At 44.8% G+C, this 15,433-nt stretch overlaps 1 protein-coding gene across 6 annotated transcripts in view; it reads left to right on the top strand.

The window, feature by feature from the left end:
* Positions 1–15,433, top strand: part of CEP164 (centrosomal protein 164) — a 385,375-nt gene that overhangs the window by 332,761 nt on the left and 37,181 nt on the right. For all 6 annotated transcript variants that reach the window (XM_078682279.1, XM_078682276.1, XM_078682274.1 and 3 more), the window contains 3 exons: positions 6,820–6,946; positions 12,979–13,046; positions 13,770–13,977. In XM_078682279.1, coding sequence (XP_078538405.1) covers positions 6,820–6,946; positions 12,979–13,046; positions 13,770–13,977 — 403 coding nt within the window. The remainder of the gene's footprint in view (positions 1–6,819; positions 6,947–12,978; positions 13,047–13,769; positions 13,978–15,433) is intronic.

The following is a 15,433-nucleotide window of genomic DNA, read 5'->3' as shown; positions in this document are numbered from 1 at the left end:
AGAAAGAGTTGAGCGTATGGAGAGAGAGTACGGGTAAATTGGATTCGAATGGTTGTTGGGTTGAGTTGTCAGAGCATCAGCGATGGTTGTTACCCGATGCGTACGTGCTGGCAGTGGTTACAATGGCGCATGGAATGGCTCATATCAGTACGAAAGGAATTTGTAAGTTGTTGGCTCCAGTATGGCAAAATGCTGGAATTCCTAAGTGTGCAGAGAATGTGGTCAAAAATTGTATGGTTTGTCTGGTGTACAATCCTGGCAAGGGAACTCCAACTGGTCATTTTGCGCCTCCAACGTATCCGTTCGAGGTTTTGCAGCTGGATTTCATCCACATGGAGAGGTGCAACAATTTGAAGTATGTACTCGTGGTTGTTTGTGCCTTTTCAAGATGGGTAGAAGCATATCCCCTGAAAGATAATACTGCCTTGTCCACAGCTAAAGCCCTTGTTAAGGAGTTTTTCCCTAGGTACGGTTTGCCGAGAATGGTCTGGAGTGACAATGGGAGTGAATTTGTGGGTCAAGTGATGAAGGGAGTATGTGATGGTTTAGGAATTCATCAGAAATTCCATGCTGCAAATCACCCCCAATCAGCTGGTTTAGTTGAGTGCAATAATGGCACCCTTAAGTTGAAATTGGCCAAGATACAGGCGAGCTCTGGTCTTAAATGGCCTGATGCTTTGCCATTAGCACTTCTGTCAACAAGAATGACTGTACATTCTCGAGTGGGACTTAGTCCCTATGTAATAGTTTTTGGTCGCCCGGCAAACATATGGGGAGTGCCGAGGCCGACGAAATTCAGCGAGATTGAACACCCTGTATTGCTTGACTATCTGTATGATTTGACGGCTAAATTGCGTGTCTTACACCAACAGGTTCATGACACATTGCCTCAGGCTTCTGAAGATCCAGGACACGCCATCGATCTTGGCTCCTGGGTTTTCGTGAAGAATTTTCAGCGAACAAAGAACGATCAGCCCCGCTGGACCGGTCCCTACTTGGTGCTATTGTCTACGCGATCTGCAGTACGAGTGCAAGGGAAGAAAAACTGGATCCACGGCGTACATTGTAAGAGGGTTCCTTTGCCTCTGCCGTACGATCGGTGGGTCCAGGAAGGCATTCCTGATTCAGAAACTGACACCGTGCCCCGTTTTCTGCCTTTTAGCAATGCACGTTTAATTGGGACGAGTTCTGAGCGTGAAAGCGACAATCTTCTGCAAGAAGCTGTGCCACCGTCAGCTCAACTGGACACTACTAAACCTGAACTTTTATTCCGTGACCAGACATTGCCCGATAAAGGCCGTTATAATTTACGACCAAGAGTCATGGGACAAATAAAATAAGGAATTTTCCTTTTTACTATTTTAGAAATTCAGCTCTCCCATTTGAGAAACTGTTTTGGCCGATTTTTGTTTTTCGAACCGCCATCCGGGTTCAGCTGTAGGGTCGCGGTGTAAAGACTTGGGAGTGCAAGCCGAAGACATAAGGTCGACGGTTCTGGTTGGTCCTAGGGCGTTCCCTGGACTGACAGACTCATTCCTTAGCACGGAATACCCAATCGCCGCGAGCAGCACGGTTAGAGGATGGAGTTTTTCGAGATGGAGAGACCTGTTGGAGAAATGAGTTTTAAGAACAAAATGTGCCGAATTATGAGTAGAAAGTGTTTTCTGATATTATGTCTTTTCATGTTACTTAGCTTGATGATGTTCTTCATGGGATATATTATATTCACTTTTCAAGTGACGTTTGCACCCACTACACAGCCGATACCTTCTTCTACTGTTTCTTCGCATTCCTTTCATCCTTTGCCTCAACATGAATCCATTAGGAGATTGGAATTCGTTAATAACTCCTTTGTTCAGCTTCTGCACCAACACCAGCTAGTAGTGAACACGACAAATTGTTGGGTGTGTGGCCTTATGCCCCAAACTACAGATAAAGGTATTCCTTATCTGGTCCTGCCATTCAGCTATAATGGTTCCGTGTGGGCATACAGAACGATGTTCATCTATGCTCGTGAAGTCTACCCCCTACGTTCTGTGAAAGACAATCCAAAGAATAGTGCTCTAGTTAAGGGAATAGTCGATATGATTGAAGGAGCTAGTTCCTATGAGACCATCCCGAGAGATGAGACACTAGCGTATATTGGATGGAACGTGACGGGATATGGAGCTAGTCTGAGTAAGAACCAGCAAGCGAAAAGATCCTCTCCAATTTGGATTGTACCCCATCAGGGTCATTACTGTCTGCAAGGTAATGGCAAGAATCCGAGAGCTCAGTTAGGGAACAGTATCTGCACTGAGACGTATGTTTTTGCGTCCCAGACTTCCCCCATCGTTCCTAGCAGCTAAGGGTACCTATTTCATACGAGAGTGGTTGAGGCCACCATAGTTGAAACTGCCGGTGCCCTTAGCAACTTGACTGCTGAGCTCCAGTCGGATCGCCTTATGACTCTTCAGAACAGGGTTGCGTTAGATGTCATACTTGCAGATAGAGGAGGGGTATGTAAATGTATTCAATCGAGCTGCTGCGTCTTTATTCCAGACAACGCTCCGACAGTGTACCAAGCCATTTCCAAGCTACATAAGATCTCCGAGTCTGTACATATGGATAAAGGAGATTGGTCGTTGATGGGATGGTTCTGGGAACTGTTATCCACCTGGGGATGGAAGATTCTGATGATCATTGGGATGGTATTAGCTACCCTTTTCCTTTTCTGTCTTTGCGTACAGTGTGCCCCTGCTATATGTGGCCTTTGTGCTACTTCGTGCTCGAGGAGACCAGTCCAGAGAGAGTTACTAAGTACTAGGATGATGCTACAGCAACATCTTGATGATCTGATGAGTATAGACCTGGATTCAGATTGACGTGAGTTTAGGTTATTGCATATGTAAGGGCAAAAGGAGGGTGCTGAGGTTCCGTGAATTCTGATCCTGGGTCGTAATGGTCGTGGTTCTGTTACGAATTTGGTAACAGCGAACCGTAAACAGTGAGCTCAGCAAGCATGAGTGTTTCCATCATGTTACATTGAGGGATTCACTGTGTATTTGACGATTTCGTTCTGAAACCCTTGGGTTCCATTTTGTGCATGGCAGCCATTTTGTGGTTGCCCTCACATAGGCCTATGATTGTGACTGAACAAGTCTCTGGGACACGTGCACCTTAGCTTGAGTTCGTGCTGACTCCTGTTTGACCTGAAGTGAACTGACCCTGCTGCCTGAAGCTGACCTTGCCAAACCAGTTCTTGCCCTTTAGCTGGTCAAGATAGAGATCAAAGAGCAGGACATTGCTGATTTTATGGTACACGCACACACCTTTCTATCTTGCTTCTCATCTGTTTCTGTTCCTTCTTTACGGCCTATTTACGATGGGGATGTGCCCGTTTTTATTATAGGTCCGTTCGACCTGTCTGATGAAGAATGTTAAGTTTAACCAATGATTGATTTTGGGCTGGACAAACTGAAAAAATGGGCTTGTCATCATGCTTCTGCTTTTGTCGTGGAAACATGTGAGTGGTCAAACTGTAAATAAGGAATGTTTGCCTGAAGCACAATTTTTTTGTATAAAAAGGGATGGCTTGCTTTGTAAAGTTGAGCAGTCTCCTGAGAACATACACCGTGTTGTACTTCTAGGATCTCTGTTACTGGCTGCTGCTAATAAATTTGATCTTTGACGTCACCAAGAAGTACCCCGTGTCTCTGTACTCTAAGACAGGTGGACCCGGAGACTTTGGGCGTTTCCCCTGGCGCCGCTGGGTACTAAAAACCCGGTTCTTCAACGCAATCACCTGCAGATTTTTGTAGTGCTCCATGATTGAGGATGCAAAAAGAGAAATTGAAGTTGACGTAGGCCGTACTGATATGCAGCTCTGCTTTGTCACTTCCGGGATGATACAGCGTCATCGTAGAGCCACTTGGGGCAACATATCTCCTGGAGTATTACTAAGAATTGTGTCCAGATCCAATTCGGCACCAGGGGATATTTTCAAGGTATGAGTACGTGGTTAGGTAGAGTAGCCACCAGACGGAAAGGGATTTACTGAAGGTGACTTGTTCATTTGTGCAAATATGGTGACAATCTGGGATTTATAAAATGAACTAAACACTTTGAACCAAGTGCTTCTATTGTGTCTATTTTGGTGAGCCGTCTAAGAATTGTGGCCCAGTCCTTTTAATCCTGTTTAGAAGCGAAATCAAATGATAGTTAATGAAAAAGGCTTTGTCTCTTACTGATGAAAGGGGTTTACGTGTCTGAATACATCAGCGACTGGTCTTTTTGGGTCTAGTTTAGGCAAGGCTTTTATGAATTTTAAGTAATTGTGAAACTCTGTGTTAAGAAGTTTATTTTTAATCTGCGTTTGACTGTACAATAGGTAATAGCTATTTTTCTGTAGATTGTGGATGAAGAGTAATCTGGCCTGCATGCATTATTCCTAATGTTTGGGGTGTATCTTGAAGTTGTTACCTTTTGGTAAACAATGTTTCAGCAGTGTCCTGTAATATCCTTGAATGGTACTTGAGACTGCTTGGTTTACAAATCAATGTTGATAGTGGACTGTTGTAAAAAAGATCTTCTGCTGTGGAAAGCCATACTGGTATGTCTCGAACAGTCTGTAATTGTGCTTTGAAATGCACTGTTTTGTCACAATTTTTCTGAATTTGCATAGGTAGAGAAAACTCAAAAACACCCCAGCCCTGAGTCTGGCTTGTTCTGCTAACTGTGAAGCATTGGAATAGTTCATGAAGGCTCCTTCAGGGCTGACTGTAAAAACCTACAGCATTTTTGCCACATTCTAGAGAAACCTATGTTTCACAATGCACCATTGGATTACATATTTGTCAGAATCATTTGGAGGAACAGCCCCTCCACTTGGAGAGGAGTTCAGACTTTGCTTGCTCTGTGTATGTGAGGGCGAGTATTTACACGCCACCTGTTTCAAAGATCATCGACTGCCAGTCAACTTATTGGCACGTGGAGTAGGCTTTTTGCTAGAATTTATATTATGGAAGTGGAACTTGTGTTTTTGGTTTTGCAGTCTTTGCTAAAATAGAAGAGAACTGAAAGCTGTTTCCGTTTAGTTTTCTGCCTACTATTCACTGAAGTCATCGGTTTGCACAACCGATTGACTCCATGTGGTAGGACAACAACTACTACTGTGTGATGTTATAAAATGGGGTATTGTTGCCTTCTGACCAGTGAGGAATAAACCTGGGTGCCTCTCAACCCCTTTAGGTCTTTGGCAACAATAATCTTGGCTTGAATTGGTACTTACGTGCTACATTTGGTGGGCTAGTGGGTGAACCACTTCCTTGAAGAAAAGAGTAGCATTCAGTTTTACTAAACAACAGCATACATTCCAGAAGGACATCCCAGATAAAGCATTTGCAGCCTTGATATTTTGTGTTGGTATTGTAGGACCATGATTGAATTTGCCTCTGCCATTTAACCGAAGACGTAGAAAATGTTTTCATTGACTTTCCATTTTATTTTGGGTGTAATTTTCCCACAGTATAGACTACTGGCCTTTATATAGCTGTCCACAGAGTGATACCTGCAGCTGATACTGTAAGCTGCATGTCCACTTTTCCTTAATCTTTGGTCTTGTGTGTCCAGGCAAGTATTCATAATGTACAAATCACCGCGTGGATCCCATTTCTAGACTTTTTTCTATTACAAAACATACATTTTGTTGTACATTTTGTTTTAAATTCAATCGCGTTTCCGCCTTTGCCTAGTTTCAGGAAATTATTCTGATGTCTTGACGAGGGCGGGTGGCTGTCAAAGGGTTTATATAATCTAGTTACCAGGCTTCCCCTGTGTGTGTGACATTGCTTTGCTTCTACTATGCCTGAGCAGTTGCAGTGCAGAATGTAAGGGCTCTTGTCATCATTGTAAAAAGCTTGTGCCATTCAGCAACCACAAGCCCTTTCATCCTATCCTCCCTTAACTTTCACCTACCCAAAGTCTTCCACAACTGTTCTTCCACCAATTCACCCCCACCAGCTCTACAAATTTTATCAGCCCTCTGCTTTATCTATTCATCATCTTTCACTAAGCCAGTGGCTTCCACAACCTTTTCCTTCCACCAGTCCCAAGGCATCCTCCAAAGCTCCCCTCCACAAGCCCTGTGGCTTCTATCATCCATTTCCTTTCACCATCTCTCTCATTCACTATGCAAATGACGTCCAAGATCCTCTGCTTCCACTAATTACCCTCTGCCACTAGGACAGGACTTATCCTACCCCCATTTGAATGAGCTTGTGCAGTGTTTCAGTATGCCTTAAACTACCAGAGTGAGGCTGCCTTGACACAATACTAGAGCACAGGTATTTGCATTAGATTGACGTTCTAAAGGACTTCGGCCCCATCTAAACCTTCAGAACATAAAATAATTCCTGAATCTAGACGCCTTCAGAATGACACCAGTGTACTTGAATCGTCCAGCAGCTACAAATGATGCTTATTTACAGGTCCCTCCTGAAGGAGTGTTCTTGTATCTCACAGATTTTGTCCTGTTTGTTCTCTGACAGATGGGGAGTTCCTCTTTGGGTGCTTTGTGCATTGATTCTAAGCAGAAGATTATGATGCGTTTGGATGGTTGTTGTGCTGGTTGTCTATGCTGAGTTTGCACAGTATCTTGTTGTTTGCTTTGTTCTTTATGGTTGGGTTGTCTTTTTGTGTTTGTCATGTTGGCTCCCATTGGTATAGTTGAGTTGTCTCTAAGAATTTGTCATGTTTTTTTACTGGAGCTGGAATTGTAGGTGTTCGAACTCTTCAGTTGTCTTTGCCATATTTATATGGTTTCATTTCTGTATTCCACAGTGAGCTTGAAGCTGATATCAGAAACAAGCAAGAAGTACTGAAAGAGCTCTCTGCAGCAGAGAAAGAGCAATCTCTCCTCTCTGAGAACGAGCTCCGGATGGAGGATCTGAGAAAGATGACTCCTAAGGTGAGGTGAAATCACACAACAGTCAGTTCTTTTCAGCCAAGGCATGTGCTCCTTATTTTCTCATTTTTTCGTGTGACTGTAAAATTCTCTTGCCCCTCCCTGCAGGAACTTAATCTTGCTAGTTTCCCAGTATGCTTCCCTTTTGATGAATACGTCTAACCCCAGACTCCGCTCTTTAAGAAAATCCCCAGGCACCAGACTGGATTTGGAGGTTTTTATAGCAGTGCTTCCATGTGCCTCTAGGAGGTGCTGTTCGGCTCTCCAGTGACTCCATACGACCCCGAAAGTGAAGTAGGGGAGCGAGATATAGGCGACATCCCTGCAAAATGAAATCAGTTCCTTTCTTTCTGCACCCTTCGATCTGAAGCTCCTTTCCCAACTTTATAAGTCTTCTGTCAACTTTAAGATTCTTTTCACAGTATTCTATACCCACTGAAAAGGCATGATTTAATTTGTGTTGAGACTGCTAGAAGCATTTATCGGTCACTGACTCTCAAGAAGTGTGTTTGAGGTGCTTGTGTTCTGGCCACAACTCTTAAGTTGTGTGACAACAGTGCCATTATGCACCCAAAGACGCTTCTGGCATGGGTGCTGAAGAAACTGTACGGACATAAGAATAGGTAAACTTCAGAGCACATATCCTGCTCCAAGTTGCAGGCCCAGTCTCAAGGCCGCACACAGGAAAAGTTCACTTACTTGTCATTTTTTTCCGCTAAGTTGAAGTCTAGGCATAAGCCTAAGAAACGTTCCGTGGGACCTGACGCTAACCTGCCACTCGAAGTCTAGCGCAAAGGCACAAGGGCATCAGTATACAGATTGCACTCTTCTGGTGTCACCAAAACTTGACCCAACCCTGCAATTGGTCCCGGCGTGCCCTAAATTTCCTTGAACTTTTTCGACCCCATCACAGATAGCTGCCATCAAAGACGCCATGCTACAGATCTTCAGTGCAATCCTGGATCCCTCTGATGTGCCTTCAAGCCTGGCAGATCCACTTGGGTATCCAGTAAGACTCCTGCTGGCAAGTCCGGCCCTTTGTGGTGTTCCCTATACAGGCAAACTACCCTGCCAGATCAGACTCTGGGCCTGGGTTTACACTAGGGTCCACATCGTTCCTTCTAGACTGGTGCTTACTGCGCTGGAGCTAGCTGATGAGCCAATCCTGATTATGGTCCCTCGGCCCGAACTGACATCGTCCCGTTCCAGGACTATGCTGTGCTACGAGATCACAAAGGCAGGCTTTCTCTAATCCAAGACATCTTTCACAATGCCAATAATGTAGGTGCTTGAGGCTTTCTTTGGCTTCTAATCTAGTGCAGGCCTCACCTGATTTCCCACAGGACACCTTTTATGATGGGGAGGGAGATCAACTTGCTTCCCCCTCATTATACTAATGCTGCCATGTGTTGTGACCTCCAAAGTGCCAATGTGCTAGACAGGTCTGCTACTAGACTCCATCTGTGCCACCAACAGAAGAAAATACCTTGCTTACAGTGGTGATTTGGAGGGAAGTTTGAGCTCTAGACTTGCAGTGGCCCACTATTTAGGCAAAGAGAAATGTATTGCCTGAAAGTTTTCAAACTGGGCTGGCTTCTTATGAGCCATTTCTGCCTTTCAATGAAGTCCTTATGCTCTTATGGCAACTTTGTGCAAGCCATTTTGGCTCCAGGTGATCTAGACTTCCTATCCAAACATCCTACACCAAAAAGCGTTATTATTCAAGCATCGACAAGTAAGGTCAGCTTGAACTCTTTTCCAACCAATCCTCCAGACAGGATCAAACAGAATTGATGACTTTTCAAAGTGCATGTTTTTTTAGTTAGTTTAGCCCTCAGGTTTATTAAAGATTTTGTCAGCTGGGAAGGTATTCCCATGTGTTGTGGGAGATGGCCAGAGAGATCTTGCTGTCTGTACCCGAGGATCTCAGGGCCTCTTTGGATCAAATAGTAAACAATAGCCAGGATGCTGTGAGTATGTACTCCAAGATATCCTTGACACTCATGTGCTGTGCCCAACAGGTATACCTGGATGAGCTCAAACAGGTTTTCGGTGGTAAGCAAGCTTTCTTAATGCACATGCCGTTTGATGGTTCCAGTCTATTCACTGAAAAGGCTGATTTGACACTGGAGCTCTTTAAAGACCATTTAGCCACAACTACATTCTTTAGACTGTTATCACCAACTAAGCAGTTTCCACATCAATGCAGGAAGTTTATGGGCTACTCCAGTATGCTAGCTCACAGAAAACACTAGCATTCCCAGCCTTAACTGCAGGCTGGGAATGTTTCTAATCGTCCCACACTTCCTGCTCGGCTGCAGTGGCTGGCAAGTTGTTTTGGTTTACCCTGATGGTCTCATGCGTAGCTGGTAGGAGGCAGAATACAGCATTTCCTTCCCAGCTTGAGATCTGCCACATTAGACTGTTGGATCTTATAAATTATTCTGAGTGCTATGCACTATCTTTCTATTTCATTTGAATGGGTCCTTTTGGTGCAGAGGGGTTCTAATTAGTCTTCTCCAGCACTATAGATGATAGTGCGGGTTAAGGTTCAGACTGCAGTCTTTATGTTTTTGGAGTGTGAAGGGCCCATCTGGAGGAGGCCAGCCTTTTGTTGCTCTTTCTGATCACTATTGGTGATGCTGTTGCTAGCCATGTGCAGAATGGTTGTAGCTCTTTCTGCCTCTGTTGTGGTTGCTCCAAATTGAAGACTGTCCTGCTATGAGGAGCATCACTCTACGCTAATGAAGAGTCTGGAAGTCCGCATGAGAAGGACACATGAAAGTATAACCAATCCAAACCACTGCTTAAGAGTACAGAGACTACACATAACATAACGTGTATTTGTAAAGCACTCGTTTACCTCATAAAAATGGGAGCTATTCACCCACTTAATGTTCCTAATTACAAGTTATCTCAGACCTTTCAGATCTTGCAGGTAACCTTTTAGAATCGTCTTTGGTTCCGCTGTACCTCCCCCACCCAGACTTCACAGCTGTGACAAATATGTCTTGGCTGGGTGGGAAGAAGGTGGTGTGGGGGGGAGATCACCTGCGAAAAGTGGAGATCACAGACCTCTGGTCTCCGGCAGACAGCCTGCTCCACATCAACCTTTTGGAGCTTTAGGTGATTGGTCCTGCCCTCAAAAGTTCACTATCCATCATGGGGAGGCTGGTGCATTTTCTCACTAACAACATGACCGCCATGGAGCACTGTAACAAGCAGGGTGGAGTGGGATCATGGTTCATATACTGAGAGGCTCTATGCTTATGGAAGTGGCTGAACCAGCCATTCTTTTTTTCTGGGAGCCCCACTAAACGCTAGAGCAGATGTGCCAAGCAGGCATTGACTGGCAGATCACGAGTGGCATCCCCATGCCAAGTTGGCAAGAGGCATCTTCCTCCACTCTGGTTCCCCTGGCCTAGATATATTTTGTCACCTTCAAGAGCATGCAGTGTCAACAACTTTACACTTGGAATTTCTTACTAGATGTTCACTCAGAGATGCATTCAGCCTGGTATGGAATGAAGGACTGTTGTGCATTTCCACCACCACTACTTCTCCTGCTCGAGTTCTGAGGAAGATCAGCACAGACCAGATGCAAGCCACCTTAATTGCTCTACACTGAACCAAAAGGATGTGGCACCCAGAGCTCTTGAGCGTAAGCATTTTCTTTTCAACCAGGCTACCACCTAGGGCGGGACCTTTTATCTGTGTCTTCAGAACCTATAACTCCATGCTTGGAGATTAAGGAGCAGCAATTGAATGCTTTGCATTTGCCGGTCTAAGTGGGTGATACCATTCTTGCTAATAGACACCCTTTTACAAAGTCTGTCTACGTTTGGAACAATGTGTTGCCTGGTGCTAGCCCGAAACACTGACCTCATATAAGATAGACTTTTGGATGTTCTTATATTTGTTCTTTTGCTTGCCCAGTAAGGTTTTGTGGTGGACACCTTGAAAGTGATCTGTCAGTCCTTTTGGCCTTTCTGCGTCCCCTGAGCAATCATCTGTTCTCATGCGTTTCATCAAAGGTTTGACTTGCATGTTCCCACACCCCCAGCTATTTATCATGCCACAGTGGGACCTGAATTGGGTCTTATCGTTATTCATGTGCAAGTCCTTTGAGCCAATGCACATCTGTTCTTTACAACTCTTGACTCGAAAGACTGTCTTCCTTATTGCTATGACATCTGCACATCGAGCGAGTGAACTACACGCGCTTTCAGTGTACCACCTCCTTTCTGGACAGATTTGTAAAAAGGTCTCTGAGCTTTTACATTGACTGTACAAAAGAGCTTTGTGTGGATGATCATCTCTTTGTGGGTTTCTTTGGGACAAGGAAAGGGAAGAGTGAGCACAAGGGGCCCTGTCAAAATGGATAGTCTTTTATGTACAAAAATCTGCCATGTACTAGCCAAGAAACTCACTGAACACCTGAGGGCCCATGCCACCAGGTACACATCCACATCCACAGCCACGGCTTTGGTGCATAAGTTGCCAGTTTTGGACATGTGCAGAGACGTTTTAAGGCATGGACAAAGTGGGCAACTGCATAGTCCCCCCCCCACCTTCCAGGGGCTCTCTTGGTAAAGTGATATTTCTGAGTTTCTCTCACTTTCATCTCCCCCCTCTCTCTTCCTACCTCTATTTCTGACTCAGTCTGTCTATCAAGTGCCATTTAAAAAAAACTTTGGCCACCGACCAGACTCACTCAGTTGGTTCTTGGTGAACGTTTAAATACAGTATAATATTTTTTGGCTTCATGCATGCATGAATTATTAGAAAATAGGTAATAAAATACAAAGTTGTTCTAAAAATGGGGTCCTAAAATATATCATGCCCACAGCCCCGAAAAGCCTTAAGATGATACTGGACATCTGCCAGGCAGCAGCATGGTCGCTGGTGCACACGTTCACAAAGCATTACTGCCTTGACAGTCTTGGTAAGAAAGTTACTTTGCCCCTTTGTTCTACAGGACGTTTTGGCTCGAGTCCGTTCAAAGACCCTCCACCTTGGTTGCTGTGGTATCTATTCTTATGATGAGGAATCTGCAGTTAGAATTTTTCATCCAAACAAATTACTTATCATCGATAATGCTCTTTCTTGTGGATATTCTGTATAACCACAAATTCCTCGCTGCACTCTACCCTCCGTTTTTTATGTAGTGGGCTCACAAAAATCATAAACTCCTACATTGGGAATTGGCAGGCGGCCATCAAAAATTTGTGAAAGGTTCTGCGTCTGAGGGCGTGAAAGGATATACATTGAAGAAAATGACGTAATTGCACAGGAGTGGCACTTATTTGCAGCTGTGCTCCGCCACTTGCAAAAGGTATGTAGTCACAGCGGAGCCACAAGACGCCATCTACGGGCGTTCAATAGCACTGCTACAAAATCTCTGGATCCAGTCTGGTGCCTGGAAATATTTTTAAGGTGAGAAATCTGCGGTCAGATTGTGTATCCACTAGAAAGAGCATTACTGAAGATATCTTGTAATTATGACAATTGTGCTGTTTTAGAACTTAAATTGCTTCTGTACGTAATTCTGGCAGACCTGTGACTTTCTATCATTTCTGGAGGATGCTGGTGTTGGTGATAGAACTTGGCCAACCTTTCTTGCTGAATTTGTGCTATTCTATAGTATTAAATCCATGGTAATGTTCCAGTAGTGATTTGTCGAAATGTGCACTCCCACCTTTCTGGGGGCACATGATGAATATGTGTGCACACAAATGCAAATACCTCCAATGTAGCCATTTTGCTGACCATTCAGCACCATCTGGGGAATTTTATTGAAGGCAGATCTGCACAGCTACTACATTTTTGTTCCACAAGTAATAATGATGCACTTCTGTACATCACTACAACTGCTTGACTCTCGGAAGAGCGGCCCAGAAGAATGCTTATTACATTTTCCACAGATGAGGTTCTTTTGAAAGTAGGGAAACACCATCTTAGTAACCATTAACAAAGAAAAAAGTAAGGCTTGTTTCTGATGTTGGGTCTGCTTTTTTCTTACATGTATAACCTAGAAAGAAGAGTCCACTAAGCACGAGCCAAGCTCCCCAACTCTGCAGAATGAAGAGACCAGCCTGGATGAGTAAGTACTATTGACAGTTTTCCGGGAATTCGCCGTAATGTGATGTGGCTGCCTGGGCTAGACAGGACCATGTCTTGCCTGTTACTTGTTTCTATACTGCAGAAATTTGGATCTACTGTGTAGCCCTGAAGTACCTAAGTGTTGATTTATTCTATGGCATTTCACTTCAACCTAATGTTGAAGCCGAGCATTGTCAACCACAAGTGGCATGCCCCTAGCCTGTTCTGCACTGTGAGGGGACAATGCTCCATCAAGTATTTAGTGCAGCAGAGGTAGAACCTGCCTCTGTTCCTCCTCTACTGCCATAATAGCTATGTCGCCATGCTCTAGTTCCCAGCCCTTCATTGACTTAGTAACAGAATTTGACATGGTCTGCCTTCTTCCTGTGTCTGCTCACATTCTCCCCCTTTTTTTAACAGAGGCCTAATCGGTCGCAATCCTTTGACCGGTCATAATAATATTGCAGATTGGAGAAATTATCACTGCCTCTAAACTGCAGAGGAAAGGCAGTGGATGGATGGTTTGATGCAGCTCAATCCTTCAGGTTTTTTATTTTGAATGCTAAAATTTCGTAGGCAGTTGAAGGATTTGATTAACTATATGCTTTTCAATGTTCTTGTGATCCGTCACTTGCATATAATCAATGTCTAATTCTTATTTGCTGCAGTTATTTGCTCCTGCCCTTTACCTGACCTATTTCCCATTCTGTCTGCCTACCATCAGTGTACGGCACTACATCTCCTCGGAGGGCGTTTCCATAAAGGGGGCGAAAGAGTTTCTGCAGCGCCAGACCAAATCCATTAGGAAACGGCAGACCGCTTTGAAAGCCGCTAGGCAGCAGTGGCGCCATGATATGCACCAGGTGCAGGATGTGCTGCAGGACACTGAGAGCTCACAGATCTTGGAAGATGTACACAAGAACTTGGAGCAGGTGAGTACTGCACTGCACCTTTAGAGGTACTTAGTGGTGTTGCGGACCTCTGGCTTTGCCAGATTCTTAAATTTCCTGCATATTCATGTTCAGCATAAGTTTCATAGTCTGTTCTGACCTGATTTTGCTCAGTTCATCGGTGGGGAAGCAGAGGGATATGCTATCCTGTATTAATAGGAAGCTCTGTGGAAATTGCTTCTGGATTGCTGAGCCTGCTATTGTAAATGCTGCAGACATCCATTGGAAGTATTTGTAGTCCGCAACAGGAGGAGCAATGAGGGCGCTTTGGGACTTTTGCAAGTCCATCTTTGACAGAGCTCCTTTAAGGTAGGTTGCCAGGAAACATCTGCAAGTTAGCCTGGTAGAGTGCTGTGATGAGTCTGCATTGGAGAGAGGGCCAGACCGCATTGGACAAGGCTACTGCGAATAGCGTTGGATAGAGTAGCAGTGGGTCACAGTTGAAAGCTGCTATCAGTCCACTTTAGCCAGGGCTGTTGTAAGTCAGTTGAGGAGTCCCACTACCAGTCAGGATTGAGGTGAACAGCTGTCAGTCAGGTTGGAAAGGGCTGCAAGTCCGCTTTTTGGAAAGGATGCGGGTTGACCTTATGGAGGGCTGCAGAGCCATCCATTCTGCTGTGAGTCTGCCTTGAGAGTGCTGCTGCGAGTTGTCTTTGAAGCAGGTGGCTGAAAATCTGCCTTAAGCAGGGCTGTGGTTAGTTGGCCTTGTGCAAAGCTACTGCGAGTCTTTGACTTTAGGGAGGGCTCCTGCGTGTTAATTATGGCAGGGAGGATAGCGAGTTGGCATTGTTAGGGCAAGCAGAGATTTATCAGGGTTGCCAGTCCGAATTGGAAGCGGGGTGGCAAGTCGACATTTGATCAGGTTACTGGTACACTTTGGATGGACTGCTAGTCAAGTGATGGGTGCATCGGTTTTCAAGTGTTTTATTAGTGACCGACACTAATGTTTCTTAGAAGCATGTGTTCGAGGCATATAAGCTGCAGATTACACACTGTTGCATAGATCGCCATCTAGTTTTGGGCCCGGATGTTTGCACTTGTTTTTGTCCTGAAAAGTCTTTGGAAGTCACGAGATAGGTGACTCTTTTTTTGGATCACATTGCGCATGGGCATCGGCTCCATCCTTAGATTGTTTTTTTTCCGCCATTGGGCTCGGATGTGTTTCCTGTGCTCCAGTTTGGAATCGATTTTACTTTTGGCGCGCAATCCTTCACCCGTTTCGACGGTATTGTCTCGAACGCGTTTCCCAATCGATGCGAGTCTCAACAACTTCAAAGTCTTCGATTCCGGTTGTCAATGAAGGGCTTCGGGCCTACTTGGCCTTATCTTCTGGCTCATGGAAAGGACACCAATCAAGAAATGTCCTCAATGTGGGTCAAAGTTTCCCCACCGATCTCCATGAGGTGTACAATCTCTGCCTCTCACCGGGGCACGAGGC

Source organism: Lissotriton helveticus, chromosome 3_1 (genome assembly GCF_964261635.1).
Source record: "Lissotriton helveticus chromosome 3_1, aLisHel1.1, whole genome shotgun sequence".
NCBI classification, from domain to species: domain Eukaryota; kingdom Metazoa; phylum Chordata; class Amphibia; order Caudata; family Salamandridae; genus Lissotriton; species Lissotriton helveticus.
Note: the sequence above shows the minus strand (reverse complement) of the source record. Positions and strands in the feature narration are given on the sequence as shown.